Here is a 17,851-nt window from a genome sequence, read left to right as displayed (position 1 = left end):
CAACACACACACACACACACCCAAACACACACACACACACACACACACACACACACACACACACAAAGGGTTCTAGGTTAGTCACCTTATAATGAAGACCACCAGTTAACTTTTAGAAGCCCCAACTCAGGCAAATTCAGTTTTCAGTTTTTCAGCATCTCATTCTGGAATATGAGTAAGACAGCCAAGACCATACATTTAAGGAAATTCCCTAAAAGAAAGACCAAAACAAATGATAAAGTAAGGTACTTTAAGGAAAACAGAAATGTACTGGAGGCTGCATAAAACTTTTAAAACTGTAATTAATATAGAGAAGAGCTATTCCATCCATGAAACAAAAATATAAAACTATTAAAAAGCAACATTCAGAAAAAAAAATCTTGAAAATTAAAAATTTGACAAAGAACATATAAAACTAATTAGAAGAATCTGAAGATGAAGTTCAAGACACCTCCCAGAAAGTAAAACAGAGACCAAAAAATAAAATGAGAAATACATAAGATGGTAAAATTAAAGGACTCATCAGTCTGTAAGTTCCACACACAAATAATAATAAGAGTTTCAGAGAGAAAGAATAAGAAAACTAGGGGCAGCAGAGGGGAGGGGGAAGAGGGGATTTGGATAGAACTTAAGAATTAAAGAAAATCTCCCAGAACTGAAAAAAATTCTTATTTCTAAATTGAAATGGCTTTCGGCATACCCAGTACAACAGAGAAAACAAGCCCTCGGTGACAGATTATCATAATATTTCAGAATATCAGGGACAAAGATCAGATCCTGAAAGTAACCAAGGAGGGGGAAAAAAATCAAGAATCAGAATACCACAGGGTTTCTCATAGCAATAATAGAAGCTAGAAATCAACACAACCATGCTTCTTAAATTCAGAGAAAATATCCTCCAATCTAGAATTCTAGAACTAGATAAACTATAAATCAAATGTGAGAGAAAATGAAGACATTTTCATACATGCAGATTTACTTCCCATGCACCCTTTTCTTAGGAACCTTCTGGAAGAACTGCTTAATTGAGGTATAAACAATGAAGGGGGAAGATATGGGGTCCAGGAAACAGGGAGTTCCAACATAGGAAGTGAAGAAAATACCTACGCTCTTCAGAAGGTAGATCCCAGGATGAGAGCTGTTCTGATCTACAGAAAACCCATACAGATTTTTAAACATAGCAGCCTAATATTTTGGCCACCTGATGAGAGGAGCCAACTCACGGGAAAAGACTTTGATGCTGGGAAAGATTGAGGGCAGGAAAAGAAGGGAGCAGCAGAGGATAAGATGGTTAGATAGCATCATCGACTCAATGGATATGAGTCTGAGCAAACTTCAGGAGATGGGGAGGAACAGGAAAGCCTAGTGTGCTGCAGTTCATGGGGCCACAAAGAATCGGACACGACTTAGTGACTGAACAACAAAGGCTACTGTTTAGGAAAAAATGGCATTAAATTCCAAAAGAACAGTTGGAAGAGCAGAAAATGGAGGTCTCTGGAGAGGCAGAATGCTGGGGAGAAGAAAAGCAGGTAGGATACTTTTTATGCTCTATTCATACTTAGCACTGATAAGTATGAAATTTTAAAAGATTCTTGAAAAGGTTAAAAAGAGTATTTTAAAATCACATCTAAAAATCTAATTTTCCAAATAAGATTTCTGAGTGAAAAAATAATGAAAGAAAAACAGTAATCTTTAAGGCAGAACAAAATCAAAGCCCTTGGAAAACTACATCTTAGCATACAGTGTAGCTTAGTCTGAAAAAAATTAAGAGCAGGAAATAATGTTTTGCTGATAGAAACTTAAGAGGCATAACCACAAAAATCAGCAAAAACAGGACAAGGAGAAATTTTTTTTATCATATTATGGTATTATTGGGAAAAGTTCACGGTTTATGGCTTTGTCAATCACATCACAAATTAAAATTCCTTTTCCACTCAGTCAGGCAGATGCTAAACCAAAGTCAACATAACGATTTGACTGCATCACATCTTGGTCAGAAATGAAAACACTTAAAAACTGTACTGCTTCCTCAGAAAGGAAAGCACAAATACTGGGAACCTGTTTGAACAAGGAAAGAGCATTTTGAATCAGAGTCATTCCTTCTTTTCTGAGACCTGAAACGAATAGAAATAAGATTCACGTGCAAACCTGAAATTGCTGCTTAACTTTCTCTAAGACCCTGAGAAGTGGCATCTCAATTAGGAAATATGCTTTTCTCCATCCACACCACTTTAAAAATTGAAACGTTCATACTTTCTATTGGGCTTCCCACGTGGTGCTAGTGGTTAAGAACTTGCCTTGCCAATGCAGGAGACATGAGACTCAGGTTTGATCCCTGGGTTAGGAAGATCCCCTAGAGGACAGCACAACAACCCACTCCACTATCCTTGCCTCGGTTCAGTTGAGTGTGACCCCATGCACTGCTGCATGCCAGGCTTCCATGTCCATCACCAACTCCTGAGCTTGTTCAAATGCATGTCCATCGGGTCGGTGATCCCATGGACAGAGGAGCCTGGTAGTGCATAGGGTCGAAAAGGGTCAGACACGACTTAAGTAACTAAGCACACATACATATTTTCTATACACTTTCATAGAAAAATGAGAAGTATAATATGGTATTTGTTCTTTTTTTAATATTATCTGCTTATATTCACGGAGAAGGCAATGGCACCCCACTCCAGTACTCTTGCCTGGAGAATCCCATGGACCGAGGAGCCTGGTGGGCTGCAGTCCATGGGGTCGCTAAGAGTCCAACACAACTGAGCGACTTCACTTTCACTTTTCACTTTCATGCATTGGAGAAGGAAATGGCAACCCACTCCAGTGTTCTTGCCTGGAGAATCCCAGGGACGGGAAGCCTGGTTGGCTGCCGTCTATGGGATTGCACAGAGTCGGACACGACTGAAGTGACTTAGCAGCAGCAGCAGCAGCAGCTTATATTCAATGAGCACTAAGAAGTACTTCTCAACCAAGTGTTGAGCTCTTCAGAGACAGGCAAGTTAGAGGCGATGCGTCATGTGCTCAGTTGTGTCTGACTCAGGGCCTCCCTGGTAGTTCAGCTGGCAAAGAATCTGCCTGCAATGTGGGAGACCTGGGTTCGATCCTGGAGAAGGGCATGGCAACCCATTCCAGTACTCTTGCCTGGAGAATCCCATGGACAGAGGAGCCTGGCGGAGGCTACAGTCCATGGGGTCGCAAAGAGTAGGAGCAACTAAGCACCATGGACTACAGCCTGCCAGGCTCCTTTGTCCAGGGAATTTTCCAGGCAAAGAGATGATGCTTCCTGCTATTAACTCAGCTTTCTGACACCTAGGGAGATTGTAAACAGGGAGAAGCATCTGGATCTAATTTTTTTTGATAATCATCCACTGATTTCTGACCAAGGGAGATTTTCTTTAACTAACACAATGAAGCACTTTTCCACCAAATCTGTTCTGGCAAAAGCACTTGCTCTCAGTGTTCAGCATACATGAAGACAATGAGAACAGATTAGTAAGATGCTTTAATTGTAGCATACTTTATGGCTTTTCAAGTTGAAAACTTAGAAAAAGGTTCATTTCATCATCTCTTGGAATCAGGAAGAAAAACAATAAGATTCTGCATAAGGATGACACTCTTCCCTTTTTGAAGTTTGAGAAAATATATTAACATCTTGCAAAATACAATGTGTAACCAAAAGTTTTCCTCCAGCTTAAAAACATTAATAAAATACTATGTTCAATCCTTCATGCTCATTTCACAGAAAGGAAACAGCTAATTAGAATATGAAGAAATGCACAAATTTACTAGTAATTAGAAAATACAAATTAAAATGAGACATTATTAAATGGCAAAAATTATTAATGTGGACAATACCACACGTTGGGGAGGTTGGGAACACAGTGTCTGTGGGGTGTAGAGTGATACAACCATTCAGCAGCCTGACAATATGCATGCCACAACACCACTCCTGAGTCTATATCCCGAAGTTCTCAAATGTGTCCATAATGGACATGGACAAGACTGTTTATTGGTAGCACGGTTTGCGGTAGCCCAGGCATCTATCACTATGGAAACGATGCACACCACCGAACACTATGCTGCAGGGAGGAGCAATTACTAAATGTACAGCCCAACACACACACAGATCTTAAAACGGTGCTAACCAAAAAAGTCAAGACTAGAGTAACATCTACAGCATTTTTACCAGGAGAATTCTCTAGCCAAGTTCTACAGCAGTGTAGCATGATGAACAATTTCAGAATTAAAGATACACAAACAAAAAAACCACTAAGTATTTTATAAAGATGTATATAGAATCAAGGACCTGTATCAAACACATCAGAGAGGGTGTTTGTGGGGAGAGGAACATGGGCATGGAGACGGGAGCTGAACAGAAGGCCTTTATACAGCAATGCTAGGCTGTGCCCAAATCACAGAGTATGAAGTCCAAATTCAGAATAATATTATTCATTCATGTGTGTACTAATTTATTCAATAAAAACTTACTGAACACCTCTTAAGTGTGAAGTGCTGTGCTTAAATATAAACTTTTCTTGTTATTTCTGCTGACTTTTTTAAACCTCAAAAAGATACCTGTTTTAAGATACATTTTAACTGGAAGTGGTAAATAACTTACATTAAAATATACAGTATAAAATGAGAAATCCACCATTCTTAAAAGTTTTATAAATATTTTTCACGAAATAGAAATATACCTTGAAGTTCTTTAAGTGACAAACTTCAGTGAAAAATCAAAATGCAAAAAGAATTTGCTTTACAGCCCTAAAAAACTACACTGTCACATCCTTAGCCCACAGGTAGAACATCTTTTCTCATGGCTCTCAGTGGTGAAACAATTTCTTTTTGGTAGAGAATTTTTTTCTACTTTATTTGTTCTTTGTAATTCCCACTCCCCACCACTCCTCAAAGATACTTCAATTGCTCAGGAATACTTCTCACCAGATTCCTGTTTCCTAAAAGATTTCACAAGAGGACTGCTGGCTGCCAAGGAAGGTGTTGTAGCTAATATGCTCATTACATTGCATGCTAACAAAAACTGATTAACACTTTCAGTGCAAACTGATATTCCTATTCCACATCCCATGGGCATAGAAAATGATGTTTTTCTCCCCAAATTATCTGTTCCCATCTTTTTACAGGCCCCAAATGTTAGGCAGTATACATGATAATACTGGTAAACAAACCCAAGAGCAACTTGTAGGACATCATATATCTAAAGCTCTAGAATTTCAGATTTCAGATTTTGATCTAAGTGTTAGCAGGTGGGAGGACCAAAGGTGAAGAATAGGAATGGTTAGGCCAACCATCAATACTACTGGGAAAAAATCCAAACTACATGTCTGTCAATGGGATTAGCAGAATTATCACCACACAACACATAAATTTATCCAGGCTTGCAAAAGATGAGGTATTTTCATTCAATAATAATAGCCAACATTGAGTACTTACTAGGTGTCAGTCACTGTTTTAAGTATTTTATACAGGACATCCCTGGTGGTTCAGTGGTTAAGAATCCAACTACCAACTCTGGGGACACAGGTTCGATCCCTGGTCTGGGAAGATTCCACATCCTGCGGGGCAGTTAAGCCCGTGTGCCATAGCTACTGAGTCCTCATGTTCTAGAACCCGTGCTCTGCAACAAGAGAAGCCAGTGTAATAAGAAGCATGTACACCACAACTGGAGAGTAGCCCCTGCTCGCTGCAACTAGAGAAAGCCCGTGCAGGAACAAAGACCCAGCACAGCCAAAGATAACAATTGATTAATTAGTTAAAATAAATATTTTATATGCAGTATTTACTTCAATCCCGACAACAACTCAATAGGACTAGGTACTATCCTCATCTCCATAGATTGTTTTTCAAATCAAATGCAAGCTCTTTATCACTGTCTTTCAAATCTCCACCAAATGTTCTCGACTTCCACCACATCCCCTCTTCCTGCCATCCAGTCCTCATTTCTTACTTAAAAGCTTGACTGACATACCTCATCCATCTCTTATGAACAGAGCAGTTCTCTGACCAGCCTCTCACTCCTCCCTTACTACCATGGAAATTTCCTTCATGAAAACACTCTTAATTAACCCCTTCTTCACCTGCTTATAAAAAGCAACCACTACAGAAGCACATAGAGGAAAACGTCAATTTGTTGTTGTTTAGTCTCTAAGTCGTGTCTGACTCTTTTGCAACCTCTATGGACTGTCGCCCGCCAGGCTCCTCTGTCCAAGGGATCTCCTAGGCAAGAATACTAAAGTGAGTTGTCATTTCTTTCTCCAGGCAATCTTCCCTACTTGGGGATTAAACCTGCATCTCCTGCACTAGCAGGTGGATTCTTTACCACTGAGCCACCAGGGAAGCACAAAAAGTGAATACCTTCCCTCCCAAACAGCAACACCTCAATAGCACTTCTTAACATCTTACAAAAACATGAATATTCTATATTGTCCTATATCGTGACTTAAAAAAACAAACTTAAAAATGGACATCTTTCTACAACAGCAATAAGAGATTCACTGCATTCCTTAATAGCTTAATGGTATTACATTGTATGGATTCCCTATACATTATTTAGCCAGTCCCTAGCTGATGGACATCACTCTTCTTGCAGGGACAAACAATGCTATAAAGAAAAACTTTATACTCATTTTCCCATGAAAGTGTATAAATATATTTATAGGACAAATTTCTAGAAGTAAAATCTCTAGGTCACAGGATACGCACATTTAAAATTCCAACAGGGCTTCCCTGGTGACTCAGTTGGTAAAGAACCCGCCTGCCAGTGCAGGAGACGTAAGAGACGTGGGCTCAGTCCCCGGGTCAGGACGATCCCCTGAAGAAGGAAATGGCAACCCACTCCGGTATTCTTGCCTGGAAAATCCCATGGACAGAGGAGCCTGGAGGTGTACAGTCCACAGGGTTGTAAAGAGTTTGACACGACTAAGAACGCACATTGCAGTGGAGGTACACGTATGGCTGACTCACTTTGCTGCACAGTGGGAACTCAACACTATGTTGTACAGCTGCTGCTGAGTCACTTCAGTCATGTCCCACTCTGTGCGACCCCATAGATGGCAGCCCACCAGGCTCCCCCGTCCCTGGGATTCTCCAGGCAAGAACACTGGAGTAGGTTGCCATTTCCTTCTCCAGTGCGTGAAAGTGAAAAGTAAAAGTGAAGTCGCTCAATCGTGTCTGACCTTCATCGACCCCATGGACTGCAGCCCACCAGGCTCCTCCGTCCATGGGATTCTCCAGGCAAGAGTACTGGAGTGGGGTGCCATTGCCTTTTCCGTGTGAAATACTCCAATTTAAAAAAGTTCAGCAGACGCTGACAAATTTATCTTCAAAGAAACTTATATTCCCATCAAAAGTGAGATTTCCAATTTCCCCATATCCTCATCTACTACTGGCCACATCAACTTGTTTAATCTCTTAATCTAACAGGTTAAAAAAGTAGTAATTGTGTTTTATGTTATATTTATTTAAAGGAATAGAATTAGAATTTATAGCTTAAATAGGTTTTGAACTTGTTAGCTGTAGGCAAAGCTGAATGGCCTATGAAGAAAAAAGAATTCAAGAAGTATATTAACAGTATAACTAGGAACAATGTTAATGTTTAACCATTTTGGGAATAGACAGTGATGCCACCACAAATGAGTTTGATCTCTTCACTGCTGCTGCTGCTGCTAAGTTGCTTCAGTCGTGTCCGACTCTGTGCCACCCCATAGACGGCAGCCCACCAGGCTCCCTCGTCCCTGGGATTCTCTAGGGAAGAACGCTGGAGTGGGTTGCCATTTCCTTCTCCAATGCATGAAAGTGAAAAGTGAAAGTGAAGTCGCTCAGTCGTGTCTGACTCTTAGTGACCCCATGGACTGCAGCCCACCAGGCTCCTCGGTCCATGGCATTTTCCAGGCAAGAGTACTGGAGTGGGGAGCCATTGCCTTCTCCGATCTTTTCACTAAGGCACACTTATTTACCTTTCACTTGAAACATACAGTTATCAGTTCTTCACACTATGCCATATATTGTAGAAATGTTTCTTTTAAAAGAATATATTCAATTCCATAGTCATACATTCATTTTCTTACTTTTAACTCACAATACCCATATGATCAAACCACTTTGGTATTTTATTTTTTCCTATGTTGTTTATTAATCTGACCTTTGACCTCTTTTAGATGTGAAAGCACAAAAGTGTAATCAATATCTCGCCATGAACATCTAATATAAATAAGACAATGGATATAGGTGGTTATACTAGAACACAGAAAAAGGACAGTAAAGAAAGTAAATGTTAGCAATGGCCAACCGACCATAGAAACATTCAGAACACTAGCATAGCCCCACATACTCAGTGAATGCTAACATAAACGAGATGTCCTCTGTTCATGAATACTGATTCATTGTCAAAAGCTAGACATCTATGATTATAATGCTATTAGCAATGATGGCTGAACTGAGCTACTCACACATTTTCTTACCTGATTTTCTTTGTGGTTACCTCCAGGTAACAATTTTTGTCAGGGAGACTCTAATTAGCTCTAACAGGGATTGTGACCTTATTATCCTGATAAATGAGGATTCCTGACTGCAAAAATAAGTACCACAAATTATCAAGCATTCTAGAAAGGTTCTGGCTCAAAACCGATACATCAGTAAACCCCTCTCTACCCTTCCTTTAATTCTCAATTTAAATTTCTATTCCTCACAGAACAAATTGATCCTTAAGACTTTTATTTCAAAGTCAAAAGCTCCTGCTGCATTACCATGCTCACATCACACGGCCTATGGGAGTGAACACAGGACAGACACTACTCATTGATGTCAGAGTCCCATGTCAGAGACTGAAAGAGAGAGCATGGGGCCAGGAGAGAGCGGAACACCAATGTGACAGAGTGCTAAAGCCAAGCTCTAAATGGTCTTCTGCTCACTAGCGGCTGCACTTTGAAAATGCTGACGGAAAGGTAGGGCCTGTCTGTGCTTTGCAGAGAATCGAGTGTCATGTAAAAGCATGCTGTCCTCCCACCCCTCACACAAGTTGCCCGGCAAGAGAGGCACTGCTGGCTCCTGAGACAATGACAAGGAGCTCTGTATTCTGTCCAAGGGAGGGAGCAGTGAGGGCCAGCTTCCTGGGCTCTCAACTATGCCAGACTGCCCTGCTAACCCCCCCAAATCCTACAGTGTGGGGGTGGGGTGGGGTGGGGGCGAGGCTGGGAGACAGAATAGAAAACAATCCAAAGTTGAAGCAAGGGCAGTAGCTGTGGACTCTAAGTCACAACGTTTCTATCTGAATGGGGGAGGGGCAGGGGCAGCATGGCAGGGGACGGGCAGATACAAAAAGCCTGTATGTTTATAAAAACACAACACAGAAATAAATTTTATCCGTGATCCTTCTGATGTGCTAACCAACATCTGCCCCCCATCATTTGCCAGCCCGGGCTGCATGGAAGGCGCAGAATAGCAGGCATTTTCACACGCTGAAAATGCGAGGCTGAAAGAGATGTTACTAGAGTGTAAATTACTAATTAGCTCAATAGGAGACAAAGAGAGAAAATACCTGTCACAGAATGCTGTTTACAACTTGACACATAATAAAAACAACCCTGGAAATTTCAGAAGAGTGTCTTACTTTTCAGACTTCTATTAACATGTAAATGGCAAAGGAACAGTAGTATAGTCTTTAAAACTGCCCATGACTCAGAAACAATAACACATGACTGGAAAGAAAGCTTTTCCAATAATTTGTAATTTTCTCATCCTTGTAAAAGCAAAGTGTTTTTCATTATTATCACCAGCTTTAATAAGAGCTATATTTTATAGCTTTGATGATCACTTAATGGGGGTGGGGGGTGGGGGCTGGCTACAAGTGCTATATTTCATCTTGGTTAGAATTCAGTTCATAATCCTTTCAGCTGAAATCAGACAGGCCTCATTCTGTAGGTCACGCCTTTATCAAATGGACAGGCTACCATTTTCATAAAGACGAAGGATGAGCTGGACAGTGGCAATGGGAAATCCCTTCATATCACAACAATTGAAAAGACTCCCCAGATTTAGGTTTATTTGGGGGCAGGTAGTAAAATTTTAAGATATTTATATTCATCTCCTCACCATAAGGCAAACCTACTTGTATTAATTGCAAGCAATGTTTCTCAGGCAGTCTATTTTACACTTAGATCTTTTCCAGTTTCTCGAAGCAACAGAAGGGTCTTTAGGTAAAATATGTATTTCACTTAAATACGTCTCAGTCAAGGTGTTGGACGGTGCTGTGGCTCCTGTTTTTACGCAGTAATCACCCACACATCATCCAGAGCTGGCATATGCTGAGGACCACTTTATGTGAGCATACCGTCCAATGTACTAAGGAGGCCCCTACAAAAGGGCAGACCAGGACAGCTTTTGCTGATGAGGAATGTTTTTCAAAATAGCATGAGGACAACAAACCATGAAACCGCAAAATCCACTCAAAGTCCAATCTTGAGATTCTTTTGCTTCATATGCTGAACAGAAATCAAACACATACCAACTTGCTGATATACTGAAACCATTCTTCCCTTTTCTTTTTAAGATTAAGGCCTTCATATCCATTTTTCTTTCAAACTTACTTCTTTAAAAATACACAGGTGAGGATATGTATGGCTGAGTCCCTTCGCTGTTCACCTGAAACTATCACAACATTGTTTGTTAATCGGCTATACCCCAATGTAAAATAAAAAACTGCACAAGTGAGAGAAAATGATAAAATGGGGCAAAATAAAACAATTCCTGGATTTGCAGAAAGGTATATAGAAACTCCTTGTATCATTTTTGCAACTTTTCTATAAAATCTGAAAACTGTAAAAAAATCCAAAGTCACACACAAAAATATTGAGTAAAATCCCCACAGAGAAGCTTTCTCCTAATGTTGTTTTGCGTTTCAAACAATTCACATACTTAACTCATGCTGGGTACTTAGAAAACACTAATGATGAAAAATTATTACTTATTTTTTAAAATGTCAATCGTAAGAAACCACTTTGGTAAGGGATACTGATAATAGGGGGAGGTTATGCAGGTGTAGGGGCAGGGAAATCTCTGTACTTTCCCTTCAATTTTACTGTGAACCTAAAACTGTTCTAAACAAACAAACAAACAAAAGAGTGGATCAATTATTTAAGCAAGTTAAAGCATGCACTAAAGTAGGAAATGGCAACCCACTCCAGTATGCCTGCTTAGAAAATCCCACGGACAGAGGAGCCTGGTGGGCTACAGCCCATGGGGTCGCAGAGTCGGACACAACTTAGTGACTAAACAGCAACAGAAAGCATGAGTAAATGTATTCAGCATGTTGCTTGCAGGGGCACATACAAAGAGAATACAGGGGGGAAAGTCAGCAAGAATCTGAACAGAGTTTGTTTATGGATAGATATCCACACTGAAACCTGAATTCCATTTTTTCCTCGGTGGGCAAACAATCTCTCATCTAGAAACCTGTGTGGACTTGTTATATACCACAGAGGTCTGTAGAGGAGAGACTGTTGCCCACTGAGGAAAAGCCAAGGGCCTCTTTCTCACTAAAACAGTTGACAACAATCAATCTGAAATACAATTAGGCATCTTATTGATTTGGATTTGTTTTGTTTTAAAAATACAATTTTGTGAGGAAAAATATACAACAACGTAAGAACCCTGATGCAATCTTTGCATCAAACACAGCCCTTATGGTGTCTGTCCCAAGTTCCCCATCTAGGAAGGACTGAGAAATGATTAATAACAGAATCATAGGGCTAATTTAAGGACTGGCAAATAAGACTGGTTAGGGATAAAATAATCTGAAGAGCATGGTGATGGATCACTTTACAACAGTCAAGCAGAGGTAATACTAAAGCAGACTGCCCATAAAACGCCAAGGTTCAAACCCTATCCCCACCTCACCCTACCTTACAAAACTAAAAGATTAAATCCATCCTTTAGTTATTACCTGATTTAAAAAAAAAAAACCCGTATAATCTGTACTATAAGATTATCAACTATCAAACAAGTAGCTGTAGAAATGTCTGAATATAACCTTGGGCAAGTCATTTAATCTCAAGGACCTTGTATTTCATCACATGTAAAGTGGGAACAGTAGGATGCCACCCTCATAGGACTACTGGAAGGAGTAAATGAGTTACAGTCTGCAGAGAGCTTACAACAGTGTCTGACACAAAAGCACTATACATGGGGAGCTATTGAGTTTACGAAGAAATAAGGTCATCTTGATTTTCGAGTATAAATATCTGCTTACTGTAGTATCAAGAATGGGGCAAGAGAGAACAAGCACAAATACTGTATTTTTGTTCTGCATTTCTTCTGTATTCTGGATAGAATACAGACTGTCCTGTTAGAGAAAATAATTACATGCTGGAAAATATTACCTACAAAGGTTGCCACATTACCTCTGAAGATTTACACAAAGAGGATAAATTTTTATCTACCTGGGATGATTTAAGTGGGATATTGACTGAAGTTGCAGGATAAACTAGAGGTCCTTTCAAGGTCTCTTCCCATCCAAAGAATCTACGATTAACCAGAAAAACATTTAATTATATACAACCTACTGGTTGAACAAATAAACTTAAAAGTTTTCGGCTTAGCAAATAAGATTGTAGCCAAAATAAACTGAGTAGAATTCTGCTTGATGAAAAAATGGAAATAAAACTTAAATTTATCACTGAATTCCTTACTGACAAATAGTATTATATGTACTAAAAGAGAAATATCAACTGAGAAATAACCATTTACAGTGAGAAGTAGAGATTTAACACACTACAGCAGCATACAGAAACAACAGCTACGGCCCAAATGGACTTTCCTTAGTTTATATTTTCTTCTTCTTCACTACCAAGTCTAAAGTAATTTATATTAAGATATCAAGTACAAAACAATCATAATATAAAAACGGCAATACCACACACAGACTACAACCTACTAGCACTGCCAAGCACACCTCGAAAGGACGGGAACACACACACACGCTTCATAGAAACACACCTCGAAAGGACGGGAACACACACACATGCTTCATAGAAACACACCTCGAAAGGACGGGAACACACACACACGCTTCATAGAAACACACCTCGAAAGGACAGGAACACACACACACGCTTCATAGAAACACACCTCGAAAGGACGGGAACACACACACACGCTTCATAGAAACACACCTCGAAAGGACGGGAACACACACACACGCTTCATAGAAACACACCTCGAAAGGACGGGAACACACACACACACGCTTCATAGAAACACACCTCGAAAGGACGGGAACACACACACACGCTTCATAGAAACACACCTCGAAAGGACGGGAACACACACACACACGCTTCATAGAAACACACCTCGAAAGGACGGGAACACACACACACGCTTCATAGAAACACACCTCGAAAGGACGGGAACACACACACACACGCTTCATAGAAACACACCTCGAAAGGACGGGAACACACACACACGCTTCATAGAAACACACCTCGAAAGGACGGGAACACACACACACACGCTTCATAGAAACACATCTCGAAAGGACGGGAACACACACACACGCTTCATAGAAACAGGTGCCTCTTGCCAAAGTTACTCTTCAGTTTGAAAGTTAACATTTCAGACTCACCCTCTTGAAACTTAGCTGGAAGAATAGTAATTTTAAAAAATCCTGTCAAACTGCTAAACCAATCTAGTTGCCTTGAACACCTGCTCCACAGAATCTGGAATCCATGAACAGAGCAGCTGAACCCAGAAACTTAATTTAATATTCTAAATTACTCACCTACATTAATGGCCAATGTTTCTGATGTCCACTAATCAAAATCTAATCTTTGCTAACTATCACAGATGCCATTAAGGTGATCTTTGCTACTTATACAAATACCCAGAAAACAGTGGCAATCCAAAATTTACACAACTTTGAAGAAAAAGCATCTTTGTGTTTCTGAACCAATGAAATAACCTCATATAAGAGTCTCAAGAATAGTTTGTGGTTTTTTCTTAAGTAAATTATATGCTATCCTTTGGTACTATCAAATGCAAAGTAATAATCGTTCACATTCTTAGCTAAATGTAAAAGCTTCAGGATTAAAAATCATCAAAACAAAATACTTGGTTAGGAATAACCTAAATTTTGTCCCAAATTTATCTTCCTTTAAATTCCCCAGAGTGTCTTAAATATCAAAAACTTATTCTAGAAAAATATTAATTTTTTTATTCACAACTACAAAACAGGAGAGGCAGTGGAGCTGTCCAAGGCTCCAGCATGCATTATCTTACAGGTTATGATAAAATTACTCATAAACCCATTATTTAACTGAAAGATAAATCCCACTGTAAAAGCCTCTACTATTCTAAATCTCCCTTTCTTTATTCCATTTTTGTCAAATGGGTGAGTTCTCTTCTACAGTATGAAAAGTCACACACAAAGCTAAAGGCAGCTAAAACCCTCAGCACCCTGATTTAAATCTCTTCTCCTGCACACCTCCCTGGTTGGCTATTTGCCTTTCTCTGAAATGATTTCAATATTCTCCAGCCATCAAAAACAAGTAGGCAGAAATCTGGTTGATTAAACAAAACAAAAAGATTTTCATCTTTATCTCAACAACAGGGTGCTCGCCACTGAAAATAAAAATGCTGTTGAGAAAGCACTGCCTAGCGCTTGTCAGGTATCACACTGCTACAGCACAACACTGTCACACCATACAGGCACAACCACACTGGAAATACAACCCAGTTTCCTATGATCACAACACCAGTAAAAGGCAGAGCTTCTCAGCACCCAGTTGACACTTTATCCTTCATACGAGAACAAAATCAAAATGGGTCTCATCTTTTCAAAGTGGACATGAAAAGTCGATTTAAAAAACCGTGAAAGGTGGAAGCAGATTCAAGATTCCTTGAAGAGAGAAAGGTTTCTGGAATTTCCTACTTTCATGGACAAAAGGACTCACACTTTGAATACACTAACAGTTCTCTTCTCAACAAAGAATTCCTTTCCTGCATCCCCCACCTCCACTGTTACTTTTTAGTTTTTGCCCCTATCTCTAGGTCTCTTTTCACTCACCATGGCTCCTCCTCTTCTGCACCAAAGGCTCCCTACTCTTGATCCTTCATTACAGCGTCTGTGCCCTGACCCATGCAGACCTTCTGGAGCATCTCCCCCAACTGCACACTTGATCCCCACCCCTGTGCAGTCTCCCCCAGCTTGAAATCCATCAGGCTTCCCCAAGCTTCCCTTAACCCTGTTCTCTTCCCTCACTCCCCATCTCATCCTTTAAATCCTGGGGTCCATCTCTTCCTTGCTCCTCTCACCCTTTGCTTTCAGCCTTGTCTCTTTACCTCAGTCTGGACCTTGGATCTGGCTGAACCTCGGCGATTAACACAATTCCCCAGTTACCCTGTCCCAGACCGCCATCACTTCTCACACCCTCACTCCCTTCTTTTAGCTCTTCTGGCCCCCGAATTGTCCTACAAACGCCCCATCTCTCATGTCCATTGCTTTTCACCCTTCCAAATCGGCCGCACTTATTCCTAACTCCACCTGGTTACTAGTCCAGTGTTTAATTCCCTTCTTCCTCACTTTCAAGAATTCACACCCACTGCCCATCCACTAACCCATATCTTTCTCAGCCCATCCACTAACCCATATCTTTCTCAGAACCTCGCAGTTTCCACCCATCGCCGGTCCTAGTCGTTCAGCTCATCTCGCTCTGCACTAGTTCACACCCTTGTCACGTCTGGCTCTTAATCACTCTCTCTCCTCTACTCCCAACTACTCCCCCAGCTCTGCCCCTCCTTGCCTTCCACTTCCAACTCTTACCCCTGGAACCCTCGCCCCACTACCATCCCCTACCAAGCTTTCCCCTCCAGAGCCCAGCTCTCACACCTAACCCGGGGAGCTCTCTTCCCGGGCTCGGTCCTCCTAACCTCATTCCCTGCCCGGATTCCTTATCACCCAGCCTGGGCTTTGCCTCCTTCTCACCTCCTTGGCTGGCTTTTCCTCACTCCTTCTCTCCCTGCCTTCTACCCCTTTCTCCCCTTAATCCTCTTCATCTCATTCTCAGATCCGTTTCCCCGAAACGCCCCCAAGCCTGCCTTCCCTTCTCCCCTCCAGGCTTTTACCCCAAACGCAGCGGTCGCCCACCCCGCCAAAATAAAGGGCCGGCGCGCCAGGACAGCCGGCTCTCGCCTCCCGCGGGCCCCCGCCCCGGGCGCCCCCAGCCCGCCGGCGCCGCGGTCCCGCCCCCTGCCGCCACTCCTCCCGCCCGCTAGCCGCGCGCCGCCTTTGTCGCCCCTCACCCGGTGTGTGAGGATTTTGCTTCTTTAAAGGGGAGGGCCAGCGTGCCGGAGACTCCTGTCCCCGCCTCCGAGTCTCCGAATGGGATCCCTGGCCGTCGCGTCCTCCCCGGTTCCCGTCCCCCCACCCCCTGGAGCTACCCCCTTTGCGGCCGCCCCACCTCCTCCGCCCCCTCCCCCGACCCCCCTCTATTTACCGCCATCATCAGCACGCGCGAGCTGTCACCAGGGCGCGAGACAACCGAACGCGGCCCCGCCCCCTTCCCGCCCATTGGCCCACCCGCCGGAGCCCCGCCCCCGGGCCCCGCATTGCGCCAACGGCGCAGCCCAGGGCCCCGACCCGGCACAGACACCCTCTCCGGGGGTTCGCGCGGCGGCCGCCAAGTTTAGGGTTAGCCACCGACGCGCGGCCAACTTGAGCCTGGCGTAAGGGGCGGTGGCGTAGAGGGGCGTCGTGAATCGCGGGTCGAAGTTTGGTTGAAGCACAGGAGGGTAAATAAGGAGGTTTCCAGACAAAGAGACTCTTAAAGGTACAGAGTCTTACGGCCGTCCCTCCTCCTTAAAGGACTAGAGACTCACAAGAGCCCATCTCCGCCCCCTTCTCCGCAGCCCTTCAGCCTGCGGAACTGTAAAGGAATCTTGCGGTAGTTCGCCGCACTCCTTTTGAATGGATTGTCTTTAACATCTCTTCCCACTGCCAAGCGGGAAAGCCTTCCTCATTATACCGTCTAGGTTTTTGCTTTGTTCTGTTAAAAATAAGACTATCAGTTTTTTCACGGTGTCCGAAAGATCCTGAGTCAGCTTTTGAAGAAGTTACTATTGGTTCCCAGGCGATTGAGCATGTGTCTGACTTTTGCCACTGATGACCCAGTCGGGATTCCGCCTTTTTATGGAAATTCCCCTAAGGAAGTGGTTCGCTCCTGCTGTAAACTGAAGAAGTTCAGCAGAAGGTGGGGGTGGAGACCTCAGGGAAACAGAACTGCAGCTATTTACAAATCTTCTCAGCCTCAGAAAAAGTTTCCTTCCCGAGTAGCCTCTTGGGTGCATTGCCCTGACATAGTTTGGGCGGGGGGGGGGGGGGGGGGGGGGGGGGGAGTGCCTCCAAATAAGACCAATACTGTTACATCACCCAACTGCAAGGCTGAAACAGGTAAAGGCTTACGTTTACATACAAGCGCAAGGAAAAGAAACATTCCTTACTATCTACACTGGCTCAAAGCTACACACTTGTAAATATGAAATAGAGAAGCAACAGAAGCCAAAGAACAACAAACAAATTAAGGGGGAAGGGCATGTGCATGTGTAAGCATGAATCTACAATGCCTGGAGTCAACTCTGAAATTTCCAAAGGTAACTAACTTAAACACTTTAAAAACTTCTGATGAAGTGATAAAACCTAGTGATTGAGTAATTGATTTGATGAGGATTTGCCATGTGGTTCAAGAGCTCAGTGTTCCTGTTCAGTGTGTGACCCTTGGCCACCCCATGGACTAGCCCTCCATGGCATTTTTCAGGCAAGAATACTGGAATGGGTTGCCAT

At 42.3% G+C, this 17,851-nt stretch overlaps 1 protein-coding gene across 9 annotated transcripts in view; it reads right to left on the bottom strand.

Annotated features, from left to right (window-relative positions):
* MED20 (mediator complex subunit 20) overlaps window positions 1–17,851 on the bottom strand; it is a 73,105-nt gene that overhangs the window by 38,588 nt on the left and 16,666 nt on the right. For 2 of the 9 annotated variants that reach the window (XR_003104793.3, XR_003104794.3), the window contains exon 5: window positions 86–211. The exons of 2 other annotated variants lie outside the window; for them this stretch is intronic. Coding sequence is in view for 1 of the 7 variants with exons in the window: in XM_006069169.4 (XP_006069231.1) it covers window positions 12,463–12,534 (72 nt within the window). In the remaining 6 variants the exon portion in view is untranslated. Of the gene's footprint in view, window positions 1–85; window positions 212–5,451; window positions 5,636–12,452; window positions 12,535–17,851 lie in introns of all 9 variants that reach the window. 5 more of the 9 variants (XR_006545546.2, XR_006545547.2, XR_006545544.2 and 2 more) reach the window with 5 other exon arrangements.

The sequence above is a fragment of the Bubalus bubalis genome, chromosome 2 (assembly GCF_019923935.1).
Source record: "Bubalus bubalis isolate 160015118507 breed Murrah chromosome 2, NDDB_SH_1, whole genome shotgun sequence".
NCBI lineage: Eukaryota > Metazoa > Chordata > Mammalia > Artiodactyla > Bovidae > Bubalus > Bubalus bubalis.
This window is presented reverse-complemented; position numbering and strand designations above follow the sequence as displayed.